General features: G+C 45.1%; 1 protein-coding gene across 1 annotated transcript in view; it reads right to left on the reverse strand.

Moving 5' to 3' along the window:
- Window positions 1-3,682: 3,682 nt before the first annotated feature.
- The window catches only part of ADARB1 (adenosine deaminase RNA specific B1), a 49,192-nt gene continuing 31,301 nt past the window's right edge, over window positions 3,683-21,573 (reverse strand). The window contains exons 9-10 of the mRNA XM_056856689.1: window positions 4,794-4,972; window positions 3,683-3,859 (exon numbers count right to left, since the gene is read on the reverse strand). Coding sequence (XP_056712667.1) covers window positions 3,683-3,859; window positions 4,794-4,972 — 356 coding nt within the window. The remainder of the gene's footprint in view (window positions 3,860-4,793; window positions 4,973-21,573) is intronic.

The following is a 21,573-nucleotide window of genomic DNA, read 5'->3' on the forward strand; positions in this document are numbered from 1 at the left end:
TATTTTACGTCTCCTGTCGGGTTTTACAGAGTGAGATGCATTATACTGTAAAGCTAAGTGAAGTGGCTTAATGCATGTCTGAAAGCCCACTTACTCATTTGGACAGCAGAAACAGTCTAAGTTCGAGGATGAAGCTACTGAATGCCTTCCAAAATAATACCGCACTTGAGTATTATAACTGCTTCAAATGCCTCGAAATTGAGAATGCCTTCCCCGTGCGTTTCGAATAAACACAACACCCAGACACCAACGATGTTTGTGTCCATTTTATTTGTGGACTCACTTAAGTATTTGAGTTCCCATCGCAATATATCCTCCCCCCACCCCATTCCTAAAAGATACCAGATTTTCCACAGCGGATTGTGCTTCAACTGCAGAGAGACAAACTTTCCTCATATTACAAAATAAAAATAACTGCGTCACAGTTATGTGGCAACATCAACCACGTATTTCCAGTACTCCAGTCTTTGCTCTGTGAGGAAATGGGCTGGCTGAGTTGGGAGGAGAAGGAAAAAGCAGCCCTGCCCTTCCTACCTGGCATGCGAAAGCACTCATTCTTTAGAGTTTGGTACAGAGTTGTTGCCCTGCTGGTCACAAAGGATAGAAAAATGCAAACTGGGTATAGTGCCAGGATCCTGACCAATTTGTGATGGTGTTAGGTAGTTATCTGATCAAGAAACTTTCCACCACACCTCTCCCTCGCCAGCGTATTCTTTTATTTCTGGTGCTTAGTCTCTAGTCCTTTACTAGTCAAGGAAGTGTACTGTGCACACTAATAGAATTCACACACGTACCACCACGCCTTCACAGAAATGACTGCTGCAAAATCCAGCTCCGGTTGTATTAAGTTTGCAATGGCCCTGGTTGTAAGAAACATATACAGCACACTTTTGAAGAAGCAGAGACAATTGAAAAGCAGGGTTTTTTTTTTCAAGCTATGAAGTGGACATACGTATGAAGACTTTACAATATATTATAGATTCTTTCTTTTAAACCAACATTTTGAAGGTGCACAATTAGGGTTGCCAATCAATCAGAAGAAACAAATGAGCTGGCCAGATTTTCTTGCTGTTAGATTTTGGGGCTTGTGGGGGTTTTGGGGGGCGGGGATGCTCTTTCTGGATGACTCTTTTTCCCCTTCAGTAGATTCTTTTTTTTTTCAGCCCACAGGCCTGTAAAAACCTTCTAGGCTCCACCCCGCCTGCTCTATCCTTATGCAACCTCCGGGATCTGTGTTGTGAGTAAGACCGTTTTCACACATGCCAAATAATGCACTTCCAATCCACTTTCAATGCACTTTTGCAGCTGGATTTTACTGTGTGAAATGGCAAAACCCAGTTGCAGACAATCGTTAAAGTGCGCTGAAAGTGAATCGAAAGTGAATTATTCAGTGTGTGTGAAAGCACCCTCAGAGAGACTTGCTGCTAGGACCCGCCCAGCTACTGGAATGTCCGGTTTCAAGAGCGGACCATCCTGTTTGCAACCTAGTTGACTTCATGGTTGTCCACAATATGGCCCTGATCCACTGGACCGGAAAATGCTAGAGCGGAAATACAAATGTGACCTACTTTAAGCATATGAATATGTTTATCTCCTGTTACATTCAAACCGCAGGACTGCAAGAAGTTGCCCCTTAATGTTTTAAAATATCATATATATTATTTGTTTTCATATAATAAAATTCGGATTTATTCTATTAATTCTGATTTATTCTATTATTAACATATCACTATCATGCCTTTTAGTCCTAGTGTTTTAAAAACATACACACACTCCCCCCCATTAACAAAGCTGGATGCCACTGAACAGCACGGGGCTCCCCTTGGCATGCACAACCACCTCATATCGTTTTTGCATCTACTGCTACGCCACTATGAAGGCGGGAGTGCCCTGACAATATCCTGAGGTGAGGAACTAGTTACCACTAAATCTACTACATATAGTCACACACACCTTTAAAGACACATTTTTAGCTGATGTGATTACCTTCCACATCACATCACGCAGAGGCCGAGATATATACGTGATATATGACTAGTACGACTTTGATGTCTGGCACTGGTTTAGCAAAACCATGTAAGCGTTCGTTAGCCGGAAGCAGATGAGTGGAACTACAGAACCTGCAAGACATGCTTCGCTGACAAGATCAGGCCCCAATGTCCTACTATGATGGTTATGAATGCCTTTTTTTAAAAAAAAACACAACACAGGAATTATTTACATAAACAACTTATCTGCAGTATTTCTTATTTACATCTAATACCTCTAGAACGGCTCGCCCAGGGAAGCTGTTTTAAATGTGGTATCAGCCTTATGACTTATCAGGTTCTGTGCCTCCTGTGCTTGAGGCACCCTGTTGTGTTCTTACCAGATGGAGGAGCATTAAATCAGGGGGGAGGTTAGACTTTTGGAGAGGTCTTCGGAAGGATTGCTGGCTTCAGAGCAGCTCGCTACACCGCAGCATGTTAGGATGAGCCTCTACATCACCAGTCGTACAAGCAGCGGGAGCCATCGGCAGGGGGCTTCGTCAGAGGACGAAGTGCTGCGGTCCTTCAGCAATCTGGGCTTGTACAAATGTGCATTCGGATTGGAGATCTTATCCTTATCCTAAAACATATAGTCAGTACGGGAAACCAGGATTGATCAAACAAAAACAAGTTTCAGAATAATCTGGGTAGAATTTTATATTCACGTGTGTAAAAAAAAAAATCACAGGAGGATGTTTGGGTGGGAAACAAGTTAAACTCTGAACTGCACACACAAACTGTGTAAAAAACTCTTGTTCCTCAGAATAGCCTCTCCCTTCCTTAACGCCTGTGGAGTTTGTGCACTATTGGGTTGTTTTTGGCAAGGCAGCGTATTTCCTCACAAATGAACAAGTGTTCTGAAGTTGCCACACCACTGGTAATATATTACTGTGGTACTCCAGAGTTCCTGTGAAACACAAACCGTCTACTTCTGCTGGTTGTTTTTACATTAAAATCTAAAATGTGTTAGCTTACAAATATCTTTTTGTTTCCAGTTTACAATGGTAAAAAAAAACAGGTAACATCACAATGGTGTTAATGGGAAGCGAAGACAAGTATTTTAAAAACAGAATAAAAAGTAGCATGTTAAAAATTGAATCACAGACTAATAAATACATACATCGAAGACACAGAAGTGTTCAGCAGCTGGTTTTTAAAGAGCAAGGAAGCAGAAAAAAAAGCTAGCTATCCAAACTCCAGCCTGGTTTTATGAATTTCAACAATTCAAAAATTAATCTAGAAGCACATAAATTATCAGGCTCTGAAAGGACACAGAATTCAGCCACATACTCAAAGGTGTACTTTAGAGCTCCACGTGATTTACATTATTCCATGCACTTGGCTGTAATGCATTTAAAATAATTTCTAAACTGTCCAGGTGAGTCATTTTAAAAAATCTGCACTGTATTTTTTTTCCTGAAATCAGATCTTCTTGAGAAAATAACTACATTAATTTTTTAAAATTCCAAACTAGTAATTAGATTACCAGTTTCCGTTGCTTTTAATACTTCAGCAAAAAAAAAACACAACCCTGATCACAAATTAATTCTCTAATAACCAAAAAATTTAAAAGCTGCCATGATAGCGGAATCAACGCGATGGTGCTGGATGTATCCACCGTAGCCCCTATCGCAAGCAAAGTATAAATCCACGGGTCAGACTGCCAGGGAGAACTGATCCTGTTCGATTGGTTTCTCCACCCAGGCCCCAAGGCCAGCCTTTGAAAACGCTCTGAACAAATACTCTTTGGCGCTCTGATATTCCGAAGCTACCTGCTTGGTTTCGTAGTATAGGTTTGGTTTGCTGACTTTTGAGCGAAGGCTGGAGGAAAGCTGGAGACCGAAAATGGGAGAAGGGAAGAGGCCTTTTAGAAAAAGCAAATACTTGGTTCCCCCCGGCCCCAGCATTTGATTACTTAATTGCCCGACTACAAGAAAATGGTAAAGTATGCCCGACTACAAGCTACCATTTAGCTTGGGGTTTGGTTTTTTAAAATATTTTTTGGCAGTAAATATTATAAAAATTGTTTGAGCAAACAAACTCTTACCAACAGAGAGGAAATATCTGGTTTTAAACCCCACCCACCCTTTTCAAGGAGCAGTCCCCATCAGTCTTTGGGGATGTGAGCACTGTGTGTTTGAGCAAGGTGGCTCTCTGAATGGTGTGGGTGGGGCCCTTCTGCCACTGAATCCACCGAGTCCACCGGTAAGGCAAAAGCAGGTAACTAAAACCTCAGATTCATCATCCTCCCAAAGCTGTGCTACAATCCTTGACATTCTTGGAAGCATTCTACAACCATCTTATGCACTCTGGCTTTTTGATAAAAGGTGGTTTAATACTGACTGCCAGTTGTCTATTTTATTTAAATGAAGCAGCTCTCTTATGCATGCGTTGCTACCCAACCTCGGCATAAGAAGTGGAGAACAAAACCAGAAGCGTCGTATTGAACTCCCCCGCCCTTTAAAATAACGCGAATAAATATTCTGGCAGATTAGTATTATGAGTGAAATTGCTTGAATTTGATCCCACGTTGAAAAAAAGTCCTTCCGTTATTAGAAATACTAGGAAAGAGCTGCTTTTTCACTTGTATGTGTAACATTAAGACTTTAAACAATGGGGGGGGGGGCTCTTGGTTTTGCACTAACGACAAGAAGCCAGTCACACTGTCTACTCTTTCACAGGCTGTTTGGAGGTGCAAAAAAAGTCTGATTGGATTTAGAACTCCTGATACATTCGGTCCTGAAAGATGAGGTATTGAAGACATACCTTTGCATGAATGCACATCCAGCGGCTATACAGGGCGTGCTTGCAGAGACGGGATGCCCGGCCCATCTCATCTTTGCCTGTTGTGGCATTAATAACTTCAAGACCAGCATCTCCTACGGTCCAGTTTATACTGAAATTAGGTGCTTTTCCAGGTTGACGGGCTTCAGCATTGCTGATACCTGAAAGAAAGGGAAGAAAAAGGCTCTCAACAAGAAAAGTTTATATTCAGGCTTTATGGCTTCTCTTTACACAAGAATCAGAGAAGGTATCATTCATGTCATAGTCAGAGATACGAAGGCTCAGGGAAAACCCCCAGAAAAACTGGGGGATGTTCTCCCCCCAAAGACTCCCCCCCCATTTTTCCAATGGAAAAATAGGAAAATTGGGGGGGGGGCACTAAAAAAAACCAACCTCTTATGAAATTTTTTATCTTTTAGAATGAGTAAAATGCTTTTTAAGCAAAGTATAGTAGGAAAAAGTATAGCAGAAAGTATAAGAGGAAAAAGCCTGAGGTTGTCTTCAGTTTTTACAATGGAAAAATTGGGGGAGTACGTTAAAAAGGTCCTATGAAATATTTTCTCTTTTGAATGAGAAAAACTTGTCTTAGAAAGCATTTCACTCATTCCAACTATATAGCATGAAAAAGTCTGAGGACTTGGGAGCATTAAAAAAAAACTCTTACACTGTAGACATACAAAGCAAAATCTTTTTAAAGTAAATAATTCTGACAACAATATGCTATATTGTGCTTAATGACAATACATTATTAAATAATTCAGTATTTCCGATGTTATATATATACCCATATATCCTGGCAGTCCTATAGTGACTCTATAAGTTTATGTCCAAATAATATATTTTCTTTTCTTTTTTTGTATTCCAAAATTTGTTTTCTGTCTTCAATTTTTATTTTTCTTGCCTCTCAAACATCAAAAATTAAACATGTATGTGCTATGGTAGCATAGGGCTCAGCAGTTTGCAACTGTTTCTCAAAACTAGGGTATACTTGCAATTATTCTTACAGAAAATGAAGATATTTTATACTTTTAAATTCCATAAATATACCAAATAATACAATTTGATATGGTAAGTTATAAATAGCACATTCTATGTTGTTAAAACAGTCATAGACATTTAGGTTTGATACGAAAGTAAGTATCGCTTCTATCTCAATTTCCCCCAGAATTTCCATTTTTTCCCAGGGCTTCAAAATTTCTGGAAATTTTACAACTCTAGTCACATTTATAGCTCTTTATAACAACAGTTAAAAAACTGGATTACTGTTCTTGGGTATTCATGTTTAAAGACAGATACACTGCCAGGAACACAGTGCTTCCATTAATGGAGAACGTGGCTGAGATCTTCCAACACTACTTGCCAAAGATGTGAGGCAAACGCGCGAGAGTGAAGGTCAGAAACCCTGGCAACCATTCTGAACCAGGACACTTTTCCTATGCAGCCCCCATGTAGAGCATGCTACAGTAGAGTGTTGTAGATGTCATTGGTACATGAAATTCCATGGTTAAACCATTTCTAGGTTATGAAGAAATGATCTAACTGTTTCTATTCCATGGAATTTGGGGAGGGGGGTAGAGGTCAACTATTTTAAGTTGCCTTGGTTTATTCTTTATGTCACTTCTATGTATTATGATTTTGTTAGTTTTATGTAGATAGATCACTATGGGTAGTCGTGTTAAGTCTGTCACTAGCCATCTAGCCTCTGCTTAAAGACCTCCAAAGACGGGGACTCCACCACCCTCCGAGGCAGTGCATTCCACCATTGACAAAACTGATTCAACAAAACTGATGAACTTGATCCAGTGGTACCAGCTCTTCAAAGTCTGGAAAAAAATTCTCATAGTTTCCACCAAATTTGCCAGCATAGTGCCATAGCTTGATCTACTGCAAATTAATGAGCAACACAGTTGAAGGGCCCCCCTGCTGCCCCCTTGCTTCTCAGTGCCCCCCTAGGTAATCCCACCGCCCTCGGGGGTGGTACTGCTCACTTTGGAAACCACTGAGATACAAGGCCGTCAGTTTTCTCTTTTCTCTGAAATCAGGATACTTTGTTGGAGTTACAATGAAGTTTCTTCCCATTTAAGTACAGGCCAAGGAGAGGCAACCTTTTGGGCCAGAGGGCCAAAAGTGTTCAACATTCGCCAGCAGAACAGTGAGTCTGTTGGCAAACAAAAGGGGGGAGGGGAGATGAGGGCTGCCGAGCCCCAGTGCTGCAGCCAGAGCCTTCGGGGCTCCCCTCAGACCCAGACGGCGACAGCATGGGCCCAGGGGATGACAGCTGGCATAAGCCCGTGCCTCAGGGCCTCACTTCCAGCGCTTGGGGGGTGGACGGGCGCAGTGTGCCAGGCAAAACCCTTGGGCACGTTGCTCGTTAGCACATGCGCCAGGGCTCCCCTTCGCCTCGCAGAAGCAGTCTGGTGAGAAAGGGTCATTCCTTACCATCCGGAAAGGAAAGGCCAATGGCGTTTCTCTGAGCAGAGAGAAGGATCCTCTGCAGAGTGGAGATCGCTTTAAACGGCTCTTAGAAACTGAGTAGCAATCAAAAAGGCCAATTGAAAAGACCAGATTGACAAATTAGCAGAAAAGGTTTTTTAAAAAGCCAAAAAATGACAACAGGGTCCCAGAATCTCCCTGCTGTAAAAGCTAGGGGTGCCATGCATGCAAACATAACCTGTCACCCCTCAAGCCCTAGCTGACCACCTCCTCAGTACAACTGCTGGATTTCCCACCTACTAAACACAACATAGCTTCCCTTGTTCTGTTTAGGGGGAAATCCGGCACGAAAGAGGTGAACTACACAAGGGGCTGTGAATCACCTTCCCAAAATGAGTTGTTCCAGATCGTGGGGACCTTCAGCCTGAGTGACAGAGAGGGCAACAGAAAACATCTTGCTGAGAAGTCCTGGAAGGTGTGGGTATGTGAAAAGCCTCGCCTTAAGAGGCTATGATCTAGAAAGGTGGCCCTCCCAAGAAAGAAGAAAGTGTGTGAGAGCTATGTTATGTCTGCTTCCCATCTGGAACACCAGAGCGGGTAGGAGAAGATACACTGGGCCAGAGGTGGTTGGCTCTGGGGCAGTCCAGAGTTAACGATGGGGGATTTTGGACTCAGATGGAGCAATGGACAGCTCCAGCATGGGGCTAGCAAAGAGGAAACAGCTCTTTGAAAGAAAACCCAGCAAGGTGGAGACTCTCATCAAGGGCAGTGGAGGGGAAAGCCACTGGACCACCAAGGAGACCTTTGACTTAAGGACAGCTGTACACCCAGATGTTGCACACTCACCCCCCAAATCCCATAACTGTAGGAACAAAACAAAATAAAAGTACTAACAGCATCAGAAAACCTCATGCTACAGGAAAAGCAATACATGGAAGCATTTTTAGTACTTGTGGTTTGTAGAGCCCTTCCACGAACAGAGGAAGGAGGAAACTGCTGGATCCAGCTGGATTTTTCTTTCCTATCTCCGAGTTGTTACCAAAATCCTTTGGTATATTACACTGACTCTGTTTTCACTGTCAGCAAGCTCTGGCAGACCTCTTAAAAGAAACATGGCTATTTACCAACTATTTAAGCCCTCATAAAGATAAAGGTAGTCCCCTGTGCAAGCACCGGGTCATTCCTGACCCATGGGGTGACGTCACATCCCGACGTTTACTGGGCAGACTTTGTTTACAGGGTGGTTTGCCAGTGCCTTCCCCAGTCATCTTCCCTTTACCCCCAGCAAGCTGGGTACTCATTTTACCGACCTCAGAAGGATGGAAGGCTGAGTCAACCTTGAGCCGGCTACCTGAAACCGACTTCTGGCAGGATCCAACTCAGGTCGTGAGCAGAGCTTGGACTGCAGTATTGCAGATTATCACTTTGCGCCGCGGGGCTCTAAGCGCTCACAGGTAATCATTTTCCTCCATGTGGTGCAGTGCAAAGTTAAAAAAATAGCCTGCAAGTGTTGAGGCTGCCTAGGCCTATCTACACAGAGTGAATTATTGGTATTTGGTCCCCCTGCTTTCGGGATGCACTCATTTGAGCCTTGTTAACACCAATTTTTCTCATGCATGAAAATATGTTCCCAAGCCCTCCACTGTCTTCATGCATCTCATGAAGTTGGCTCATGCATAATAAACTCCTTAAAATTCAAAGCACCGCAAGGCTGTCTTATTTCAGGGCTACAGCATGTCAGACACACAAAAAGAAAGACCTCAATGAACTACAAACAAATTGCACCAGGCCATATGGGTAAGTTATCATTTGATAAAACAAAGTCTCCCAATATAACTATTTAACCAGCATCATAACTAGAAAACAGGTTTTGGGGCAATTGTGATGTTCATCATCCTGAGATCCTGTATTTCTTTATGAAAAAGAAAAAAGTTAATTTGTAAAACATGCTTCCTGCCCCTTACAAACTGAGAACCGCATGCTTAATCAGCCAAGCTCTGCAAATCAAAGCAATGCGCACAGCCGTGAAAACACGCGTTTCAGAAGGAAATCTTTTGCCTTCAACTTTCAAGGAGTTATTCCTCTTTTAAAAAATGCATTTCATAAACTTTTCAAAATATACTTCTGAAAAGGTCCCTTCGTGTGATTGTTTGTCTCAGTTCCTTAAACTGAATTCCTCCCAGTTGAATTTATCCAATTTGTTCCATCAAGCGCTTAGTTTTATCGCTGACTTCCTTCTCGCTAAGCAGTTCCAAACGCAGCTCCAAACAATGACAGCCTATTCTTTCTTGTGTATCACCCAGATCTGTTTCAGAATTTGGCTCAAGTAATCTTCCTGAGTCTCTGAAAGCAGCCGCCTGAGCAAGAAGGTGATTATCAACTCTCAAAAATTCCCCGCCCTCCATGCTCACAAGTGGCACAAAACCACTTGTTCTGACCCACCACGGAACCTTCCTTTGCCACGCCACCTTGCTTCGTGGCCCGGACACTTCTTGGGCTGGAAGGGGCACCGACAACTGGGGCAAGGGCCAGTCTTTCCTCAGTGCGTTCAACTCCAATCAATCTGATCACTTTTCCGCTCAAAAAAGGGATTTTCAAGGGTTGGGTTGTTTTTTTAATGGAAACTTAAGTCATGCAGGCTCAACTGGCTGCCATGCTAACTGAAGCCAAAGTTGCACACACAAAAAAGAGTCTGACGACAAGAAGAAAATACAACCAAAGGCAGCTGGGAAGTTCTCTCCGTCCATTTTACTGATACAGAAATTGTGACTCAATCGCCACCTTGTTAAATGGCGTGGGCTGCTCAAATATCTGCAACAGTAAGAAAAGTAATAGTGAGACCTAATGCGCTATTGCAGGGGTGGAAGGGAAAAGATTTCACCAAACCCACATGTTTGATTTACGGCTGAACGGCTAAGATGCCTGAAAGCACGTGTTAACGCAGAGTTTGAGCAGACTCCTGTTCGTCGAACACCGAACACAGCTATTTTAGTTCCTGTGGCTATCAGCGTATGTATGCCATGTTGGGAAGCAATCCCCACATTGAAGGGAAAAGTCACTTGGCCACTTGCATATAATGTCATCAAAACTGACTTTGTTAATATAGACCACTTTTAGCACGGCTCGCTCATTCCTGGAGAACATTCAGTAGAAGAAAATAAGCCCCAAAAGAAAAAGGAAAACCTAGCTAAGAGAAAGTTGGAACAGTGAATTTTCTCAGGGCTTAAAAAACAAAAAGTTACACCTTAATGCCAGTGTATAATGCAACTGTGCGGGAGCTGTGGAGAAGGAAGTGAGGCATTAATGCACAAAATATCATTCCTTAACGCAACAGTGACTTGCGGGCACTCCAGGGCCACTCTTCAATCATGGGAATAACATAAATTAGCAGGACAACCATCCTCTGGACTATATTTTATCCAGCAAAAAAAGTGTAACAAAAGTTGCTTGCAAACCCAGATGTTCTGTAGGTGTAACCGAGGGCCTTTTTTAATCCACACTTTTCACCATTCAGTAGACTGTTGTCCTTGGTGTATGAACATCTAATAAGCAAATCACACCTCTCAATCAAATTAAACATCATTTCCTTCCAGAATTCAGGCCTTTAAAAAAGAAACCCAATGCAAGCAAACTTTCCTTCTCACATCTCTCCAATTATGCTGAAATAGGATGAACTTTCTATAAAAATGTCCAGAAAACCCTAGCATTGGGATGAGATACAGGATGGTTCTGTTAAACAGATAGCAGTTTAGAAATTCACTGTTGAATCTTTATTACTTGAAGAGCGTTGGCACACTTGGGGTGTAGACTTTTATTACATCTTCCATGACCCTGAATTTGCCATTATACCGTAGATTGCCTTCAATCCAGTTTGCTGGTATATCATACAGACTTCGGGCATTAAAAGCTAAGAAAAAAATGCTAAATGCATTTATAGTGGAGAAGCATGGGAAACTGGTGGTACAATATAAAGGGTTTTTTTCCTTTAAGAAAAAAAAAACTCCAATAACTGAAATTCACATTTGCCAAACCCACAAATGCTGGGGCGGGGGAATAAAAATGGCAGCCAACCATTAGCTCAATACATCAGCTATAATTCAGTTATGAATGGTGGTACAGTAACCATTCACAACTCAAATTAAAGATTTTATTCCCTTTAATGCCTATATAAGGTGTGAATTGATTGAAAAAGATCACTTAAGGTGGTTTTTAATTTATTATATTTTTACTTTCCCTTTCCTTCAAGGAATTAAGAGGGGCACACGTCATACCCTCTCTCATTTTATATTCACCACAATCCTCTAGAATAGGTTGGGGTGAGAGTGTGCGACTGGCCCAAGGTCACCTAGGGCGCTTCATGGATCATGAACCGGAGTCTCTTAGATCCTACTCTGAAACTAACCACTTCGCCACACTGGAAGACTAATTAAAAACATGTTTTTAGATACTTTGAGGCGCTTCACTGCATACATTAGGTGGGTCTCTATATTCCAGCAGAACAACTGCAAATGTGTTGAAAGGGCCACAACCATATCATACCAAAGGGTCAGGCTAAAAATAGTGGTCAAGGAGTCTCCCCTGACAGGTAAGGGCCAGGCAGCCCCAGGCAATTGCCTAGGATGCCGGAGGCGTAGAGAGGCACCAACCAGCCCTGTGTCCTTTTCCCCGAGCACCCGGGTCTACCGCGGCTAGCAGCAGTCCTGGAAGAACCCCCCGTCCCAGCCCCTGCAAGTGACTGCAGGGAGCCTGCTGTCTTCCTCCCTTCCCTCTGTTAGAGAGGCCATGCCATCTCTTTTCAGTGGCTTGCTGTGGGGCTGATGGGGGGCAAGGAGGTGGGTAGCAGCTTCCTGCAGTGTCAGAGGCGGGAAGGTGAGCTCACCTAGGGCACCTGAAGCATTTGAGCCGGGCCTGGTTATAGTTCAACAGCTAATAACAACGATAGCGTTGCAGTCCAGAGGTTGGTCATTCTATGCTAAATCAACAAAATTTGAAACATGAGGGCTGTATCATAATTTTGCAGAAATTTTGCAGCAATTTATACATGTTGAAAGGTAGCTACAGCCAAAATAAAAAAATTATATCGCCAAGGCAGGGCCAATCTCCTCCAGAAGTTTGTTCAAGGCCAGCTTTCCCACGAAACATGTGCTCACTCTTATTGCTATAAAAGTGTGCTATAGTCTACACACGAAAACTATTGAAGACTCATTTCGAAGATCAAAATCTTTCAAAAGCATAGAACCCAGGGGAGCAGAAATGGAACAATAATTGATGGTCAAACATTTGGTAAATTTCCAAATGTCAATTTATGTACCCATTGTCTCCTGTATTCAAGTAGGTTCAGTAATGGGTCTGGATATGTCAAGTGATCCACTCAACCAGAACATTTTAGTACGTGGGCATGAAAACTGCACAGTGTTTTGGGCTGCCAAATTTCTGAATATGCAAACATTCCCTCCCCTCCACTTAAAAAGCTCATCTTGACATTCCAATCCATTATATTTTAAAACTATTTAACATTAGGCATAATTTTATATTTTACATTTGTATATACACTTCAGTTGTAAGAAGGCCACAAATATGCATTTTCATTACAGCATTTCAATTGAAAATTGTGCAGAGATTTCTGTATTTTTGTTATATTTTATCCAAAAAGTACAACGAACAAAATACTGCAGCGGCCTTTTAAATCAATGTCCCACAAATGCTGGGAATGACTTTGTGCACGGATTCTTTTATAACCACAAAAGTACAACTGCCAGTAGTGTCCCAGAGTTATTCTGTTAAACTAAGTCCTTTGTATTAAAAAAAAAAAATACAGAAATTTGTGCACAGTTTTAAAGAAATAAGAATGATCACGTATTTTATGGGAAATATGGCTTCTAACAAATTTTTAGAGAGGGGCATGCTTGCCTCCAGTGATAGAATTTTTTAAAAATATGTTGGTTGTAGATACGTTTCATTATGTATCATTACTCTACAGTGTTTCAACAAAGTCCATCACGATGACACAACCCTCATTTGCTAAGTTTTGCTGACTTGGAATGTAATAACTAACCTGGCCAAAGTACAAGGGGGTCAAGATCCTTTCAACTCATCTGCAGATGTTTTGCTGGATCTTCAGACCCCACTTTAGGTATATAATAAAAATATCACAGTGTGTCAATGTGTATAAAAATATGTTTTTTAAAAAACATATTAAAACGTGTGTATGTGTGTGTGTGTGTATCTATATCTATCTATATCTATATCTATCTATCTATCTATCTATCTATCTATCTATCTATCTATCTATATATGAATATATGTGTGTGTGTGTTTGTTAAGTGCCGTCAAGTCGCTTCCAACTCATGGCAACTCTATGAATCAATGTCCTCCAAAATGTCCTTTCTTTGACAGCCTTGCTCAGGCCTTGCAAACTGAGGGCTGTGGCTTCTTTTATTGAGTCAATCCATCTCTTGTTGGGTCTTTCTCTTTTCCTGCTGCTGTCAGCTCTTGACCCATCGAACCAGAAATCACCACAGAGACAATCAGATTCCAAGAAGATGGCTTTACTGGTCATTTAGGCAATACAGTGCATGAAAGGCAGGGTGACAGCTATGAGTTAGCTGTCCGTTATTTGGCTTTAAGAAGCATAGAAATGGCGGGAGATTATAGAACATAAACAGAGCAACAGTTCCCAGGATTTGTGTTCCCAGGACTTCAAACAGCTTTGGTATGTGTAATCGTCCTTGAGTCTGAGTAGAGCAGCAGAGAAACGAAAGTAAACATAGAAACCGAGATACAGGCCTGACATCCTGCTCCCCTTAAGACCCCCTCCCATCCGGAAAGGGGGCTGGTTTGTCTGGGTAGGCTATGTGGAAGGCGTTGACGAGTTTGGGGGCGGAGACATCTTGTGCGCGAACCCACTCGTCATAGACAGGGGGGAAGTGCTTCCAGCGGATCAGGTATTGCAAGGTCCCATGATGTATACGGGAATCTAGGACTTTGGAAACTTTGAAATGTTCTTCCCCTCCCACCATTACGGGTTGCTCGGGAGGAGGCTCTGGGTGCCATTGCGAGGAAGCAATATGAGGTTTTAGGAGGCTGATATGGAAAACGGGGTGAACACGCCTCAGAGTCTTGGGGAGAGACAGCTCTACAGTGACTGGATTTATGAGTCGGGTAATTGGAAATGGGCCAATGTATTTGGCACTGAGTTTGTGGCAAGGACGGGTGGAGCGTAGGTTCTTTGTGGAAAGATATACCAGGTCACCCACTTGCACGTTCGGACTGGGGGAACGATGTTTATCCGCTTGTGCCTTGTACTTGCGCTTGGCTCGGTCCAGGTTGCTAACTAGCCAGGGCCATGTCGTACGGAGGGTGTATGCCCACGAGGCAATATCAGAATCCCCCTCCCCCTCGGATCCTTCTATAGGGGCGATAGGACCGAAATCTTGTCCATTCACTGCATAGAAGGGGCTGAAACCAGTAGATTGATGCACAGCATTATTGTAGGCATATTCCGCAAAAGGTAACAGTTCTACCCAGTCATCTTGGTGGTAATTGACATAACAGCGCAAATAACATTCTAATACAGCATTGACACGTTCGGTTTGACCATCCGTTTGGGGATGGTATGCACTAGATAATCCCTGCTCCACCCCCACCAGCTTAAGAAAAGCTTTCCAAAACTTAGCAACGAAACTACTTCCGCGGTCGCAGATTATTTTGCGCGGAAACGAATGTAGTCTGAAGACATGTGACACGAATAGACGGGCTAACTTCTGAGCGGAAGGGATCCCCACACATGGAACCAAATGTATTTGCTTGGAAAATAAGTCAGTGATTACCCATAGTACAGTTTTTCCCCCACTGAGAGGGAGATCCGTCATAAAATCCATAGCGATCACCTCCCAGGGTTTGCTGGGAATTTCAAGTGGTTGCAGTAGCCCTGGGGGTTTGCCTTGAGATCGTTTGACTGTGGCGCAAACCGGACAGCTGCGAATAAATGAGTCGATATCAGAACGCATCCCCCCCCACCAGAATTGTCTGCGCATTAGGTGGAGGGTTTTCAGGAACCCGAAGTGTCCAGCCGTTTTTACTCCGTGAGCTAAACGCAAGACTTCTTTTCGTAGCGTTTTGGGCACATACAATTTCGAATCTTTATACCAGCAACCCCCTTGTTCGATTACACCCGGAGGCAGGGTTTGAGCAGTGCGTTCCGCTAAGCATTGCGCCCAAAGGGAGTCTAAGAAGGAATCGGAGATGGGAACCCCCCCTTTTTTGCGGTAGTAGAAGGGTCAGAGACAAAGGTGGATGGGGGGGAAGCGCTTACGTGCGGTGTCGTGTCGGGTGCAGACTGCTCGGCAGGCGTCTTGAGTGCAGGTGGCTGGGCGGCCGGCTGGGTCAGAAGGTTGGGTGCGTCGGCCATCGATTGTTTCCCCTGTGGGGGCAGAGTCTGGGATCGGGTCTGCATAGTCAGCACGGGTAGGGCTCCTCTTTGCGCGGGCGTAAATAAAGAATCTGTTGGCCGATCGAGTTTCACCGGGTACTGAGGTAAGCGGGAGAGAGCATCAGCGAGTACATTTTGTTTTCCAGGTACATGTTTCAGGACAAAACGAAACTGAGCAAAGAAGTCCGCCCAACGCTGTTGTTTTGCGGACAATTTATGGGTCCCCGTGAGGGCAGCTAGGTTCTTGTGATCTGTCCAGACTTCGAATGGGACTTTAGATCCTTCTAGGAATTGCCGCCATAGAGTAAGCGCATGGTGAACCGCTGATGCCTCTTTCTCCCAAATGGGCCAGTTCAATTGGGAGTGCGCAAACTTCTTTGAGAAGTAAGCGCAGGGATGAAGGAGACCATTAGGTCCTCTCTGGAGAAGCGCTCCTCCCATCGCCACGTCGGAGGCATCGACTTGCACAATGAACATTTGGTTTGGGTTTGGGTGCCGTAGCACGGGTTCCGAAGTGAAAAGGCGTTTGAGGGCTACAAAGGCGGCTTGGCACTGATCAGTCCACAGTATCTTGGCGGAGGGTAAGGTAGCAGAGCTTCCTTTGCCCTTCGTTTTCAGAAGGTCGGTGATGGGCAGCGCCACTTGGGCGAAGTTAGGGATAAATCCGCGGTAGAAATTAGCAAAGCCCAGAAATTGTTGTACTTGCTTGCGAGTGGAGGGAGGAGCCCAATCGAGGACAGATTGGACTTTAGCTGGGTCCATGCTAAGGCCATGGTGGGAGATTATATACCCCAAGAAAGTTATTTTGCTTTGATGAAATTCGCACTTAGCCAATTTTGCAAAGAGCTGGTGGCTGCGCAGGCGTTGCAGAACTTCCCGGACCAGAGTGACGTGCTCTTCCATAGTTTTCGAATAAATAAGGATGTCATCCAAATAAACCACCACCCCGCGGTACAGTAAATCATGTAGGATTTCGTTGATGAGCTGCATGAAGACCCCCGGGGCCCCTTTTAACCCGAAGGGCATCACAAGGAATTCAAACATGCCAAAACAGCTGGAGAAGGCAGTGAGGGGTTCGTCCCCCTCGCGGATACGGACGCGGTAGTAAGCTTCTACTAAGTCCAATTTGGAGAATATATATCCCTCTTGCAACTGTCCCAAAATATCCAAAATTAATGGTATGGGGTAGGCGTTGGTTTGGGTAACTGCGTTGAGCTTTCGAAAGTCAATGCATAGACGCAGGTCGCCCTCCTTTTTTCGGACAAAGAATGCAGGAGCAGAGTTAGGAGCGTTCGATGGTCGGATGAACCCCCGAGCAAGATTTTTATCCAAAAAGTCCCGAAGCACAGTGCGCTCGGAAGCGCTCATAGGGTAAATCTTGCTTTTGGTCAGTGTGCAGTCCTTCACTACTTCAATTGCACAGTCTGTGGCATGGTGGGGTGGTAAGGCATTGCATTCTTTAATGTCAAAGACATCGGCAAAGTCTTGGTATGCATCTGGCAGGGACGGCGGCGATGGGGTATCAGAAGTCAATGCCGGAGCGGGTGGAGCCAGCACCGCGATGTGCTGTCGGTGCTGTTCACATTTGGAACTGGTAAAGGAGATAGTGTTCGTGTCCCAATCTATATAGGGACTATGACCTTTAATCCAATTAATTCCTAGAACCACCTCGAACCGTATAGGGGCTATGGTAAAGTCTATTTGCTCCCAGTGGGAGCCAATACCCATCGCCACTCCTTTAGTGCGATGATCCACTGGGCCCCCCTTGAAATGGCTGCCGTCCATTTGGGCAAATTGGACGGGGGCTGGTAAGGCTTCAGACTTGACTTTGAGTGCTGCAAATGTGGTCTCACTAATTAAAGTGCGACCGCAACCAGAGTCAATGAGTGCCTTAACAGGTAGTTGGGGACCCCCTTTGTAATGTTGTAAAACTGCGTCCACATAAACGGTGGTGTCCACCTCTTTCACCTTAGTGGGAGCTTTCGGTGTAGCAGGAAATTCTGCAGGGGTCTGTGGTGACACTCCACTCACCACAGACCGAAGCCGTTTTTTGACAAATCAAGGGGGGTTTCCAGGTTCAAAGCTGGAGGGTTCCACGAGTTGTCTTCATCAGAAGAAGGAAAGCTGTCCCCCAATGGGGCACTTGTAATCCGGGACCCGGCGGGGTCGTTCGATGTGGATAGGTTGGTCGAGTCCTCAGCGTGAAGTGCAGAGGGTGTGGGTCTTCCCGGCGCTGCGCTGCGGGTGGCCGCGGTGCCTCTGCGTTGAGGTCGTCCTCGAGCTCGGGTTGGCATGCTGGGGCGAGAGGTATCTGGGCGTTGGGGGCAAACTGCCGCAAAGTGGCCCAGTTCCCCACAGGTGAGGCAAGCTCCCCTTTGAAACCGTGTTTCGCGGTCCTGAGATGGGCGCGCCGGCTTTCGCAGGTTGGATAGTGGCGCCTTGGACTGGGGATTTTGGACGCTTTTCTCTTTGGCGGACGAGGGAAATAAAGCGCCGACGGCTTTCCACCTCCTCGGCTAATAGAATCCAATTCTCGAGGGTATCGGGGTCACCCCGCATATACGACCAGTTCAGAATGTCAGGGTACAAGGCTTCCCTGAAATAGTGAATTAGGGTGGCTTCGGGCCAGTCCACAATTCTACTTGCTAGTCTCTGGAATTCGTCGGCAAATTCTCGGACTGGTGTAGAGCCTTGTCTAAGTTGCAGGAGCTCTGCTTTGGCTCGTTCCCCCACAAAGGGGTCTTCAAATCTCCTCCGCAAGGCAGTCATGAAATTATTGAGGGAACGAATAGAGCGGGACCGTGTGTCGAACTGGAGCACCATCCAGTCGGCTGCTTTGCCTGTCAAAAGAGAAGCCATGTAGCGGACTCGGCTGTCTTCCGTAGGGAAGAACTGTCCTTGTTCCCGCATATAACTGTCCACTTGACACAAGAAGCAGGGTAGAGTTTCGAGCGATCCATCGTAGGTCGTTTTTAGTTTGAGCTGTTTCCAGGGACCAGGCATGGGTGGTCCCGGCTGCATGGGTGCCCCGGGAGCAGGTGCTCCGGGGACCAAGGGTTGAATAGGCACGTTAGCGGGTGGCGGAGCTTGTGCTCCCTGCTGAATCGGTACCGCGGCCCTTTGTTGAACGGGTTGTGCCGGGGTTGTCAGGGCCCGCTGTAATTGCCTGTTTTCCTGAAGCAAGCGTTCCATTTGATCCTGGAGTTGATCCACACGGTCATATAACTCCCGATTTTGGGCTCGCAACAGATGAACTTCCTCCCCGGGGCCGCCTGTACGGTGAGCTCTGCTTGCCCGAAAACCCGTGGCCCATTGGGAGTTGTCTCCATACAAGTCCTCTTCCTCAGACTCTTCGGAGTCCTGACGCTGTTCAGCGAGACGGCGCGCGCGTTGGGTAGTGCGCGATGGAGCGAATACCGGGGAAAACGACAGTCCCCCCGCAGGATCGCTCCGTCCAGAATCTTTGGGGCGGCCGCCAGTCCATGCGTGATCTGCAGTCAGCTGCTGCTTTTTGCCCCTTGCTGCTTGAGCTTTGGCCTCTGCCTCAGCCGCTTCAGCAGTCTCCCTATCCGCAAGAGTTTGGGCATTTTCAAGCCTCAAAGCGGCAGTTGAGGTAACATGCGGCAAAAGTTCCTTCTCTAGGAGAGCGAGGAGGGGGTCTGGCTCCCCCCCTAACAACGGCTGTACTCGGACCGCAACCGCAGGTGCATCGGTCCCGAACGTCGGGATCAGAAGTTGAGACAAGGTGGCTACCGTGGTATCTTTTGTACAATCCGTAAAGAGGAGCGCTGTCTGGATAGCGATCCTCTTGGCTTCAGCTTGACAGTCAGCTGCATTGGGTACCAGAGAAAAACTTGCTGGTGCGGCTCCCGCCATGGCTCCTTTTTCCAAGGTGACGGGGCGCCGCAGAGTTGTGGCTGGGAGAGTCTCACGGGCAATGAGTTTATCCAACAAACCAGTTAGTATTTGTAAATCCTCAGTTGCCAGTCGAGCATCATCCAGCAACCAATCAAAGTCCTGGAGGTCTAAACAAGCATTAGAATCCTCCGATGTTGACATCCAGGGAATTCTCACTAGAGATCGCCACTGCTTTTGGATCAGTCCGTTTAAGCGGCCAACCTCAGAAGTAGTCCTAAATAGTTCAGCTACGATGTCCTGTAGGAGGTTAGGGTCCTCCGACGAGGATTCCAAGGGTAGGGTCCACGACTGGACTTCCAGGGTTCCGGGAAACTGTCCTCCCGAGGCTGGGGGGGGGGAACTTGGGGTGTCGGTCACGGTTCACTCGGAGAGCGCCCTCACAGCTCCCATCCGAGTGGCAGGCGAACCCTCCAGGGCTCCAACCTGACTGATGAATCAATGAGGAGAGAGAGCTGTCACAATGTCAGCTCTTGACCCATCGAACCAGAAATCACCACAGAGACAATCAGATTCCAAGAAGGGAACTTCCGGTGGTGTGCTGGGACGAGTACGACGTTCCCTCAGGCTGTCCTGGGGGAAATCCAAGTTTGCGTTAATTTAGGGGTGATATATGCACCCCAATCCGACCCTTGCAAGTGGGTCGGACAGCAGGTATTCCCTGCAGCCCGCAAACGCAGTTTGACCTCCCAAAGACTCTGAGGGAGCTTTTTATAAGTCCCCCAGAGCTTTGGACGCCGGTCCTGCGAGGGCAATTAGGGAAAGGAATCGCCAAAACGCAACTTTGGCATAAGGCTCTACCCTCCACCATCTTAACACCAACATAAGGACTATTTTAAGAAAAGAACCTCACCTCTCGATGCCCAAGTGAGTACAAAGAACCCTTCGTCTTTTACTGGCATTACCGAATAACCGGGGGGTAGATGAAGATATTCCCAGTACCTCTGCTCCTCCCTTATCTCAATCGGGAAAGTTTGATTCGTAAATTCCATCAGGATTAGCAGCAGGAGCCTTATCAAATAGATCAGCTTAAACCAAAACAAAGAGTTGGAAGGAAGCTTAGATGATGGACTAAAATTTCCACCAATGAGAAGCAACTTTGAGGGAAGGGGAGGGTGAATTTCTTCCTGATTCTCTGGTGAAAAAGAATTTCCTGCCACGTTAGCAGCAAGGGATTCATCAGACCGGAAGTCCCTCTATACCACCCTCTCTATCATGAGTCACAACAACAGGAAGCAAGTCGTAGGACCGAATACACGTCGCACTTGAGTAACACAGAAACAATCCCTGAAGGAAACAACCATCGAGATGAGGCGGTAGAAGGTCCACGGCAAACTCAACTTCCGGAATACTTCCTGGTAGATCCGACCTAGAGCGTCCAGTAAAACTCGCTGGTATTTCAAAACTTTATTAAGCTTTTTTAAAGCCAAATTTGGCTCTTTTCAATCCGAAAAAATTATTAAGCTGATCATTGAACTACCCACTATTACTTATCACCTGGAGTGGTCTCCTGCCAGATGAACATCAAATTTAATTAAGCTATATATTCTGGAACCTCTCCCTGATCTGGCTAAATATATAGCCCTGCTCTTATGAAATCAAAGGGAATTTTACAGAATTCAACCATGGAAAAAAAAGTACAGGATATGCTTGCTAAACATTCTGAGGCGACAATTAAACAATTACAACAGATTTCAACACAGATGGCTCAACTGATTTCAATGATGATGATTCTTGACCAATCATCACAGGTATGTAATCAGAAGTTGAATCTGGTTACAGAAGACATAAAAGCCTTGAAAATTCAAATTATGACTACAAATACAGACATACAAGCAATGGATCCTTCTGCCCAAAAAGTTACGGAAGAACACAAGGATATAAAGAAGAAGACAGAAGTTCAAGAAAGTAACCAGCCGGCGACAAAGAGATCAGACATACATGAAATGGACTTTTCATCTAAAAAAGTCATGGAAGGACGTG

The sequence above is a fragment of the Euleptes europaea genome, chromosome 10, assembly GCF_029931775.1.
Source record: "Euleptes europaea isolate rEulEur1 chromosome 10, rEulEur1.hap1, whole genome shotgun sequence".
In the NCBI taxonomy this organism is placed as follows: Eukaryota; Metazoa; Chordata; class Lepidosauria; order Squamata; family Sphaerodactylidae; genus Euleptes; species Euleptes europaea.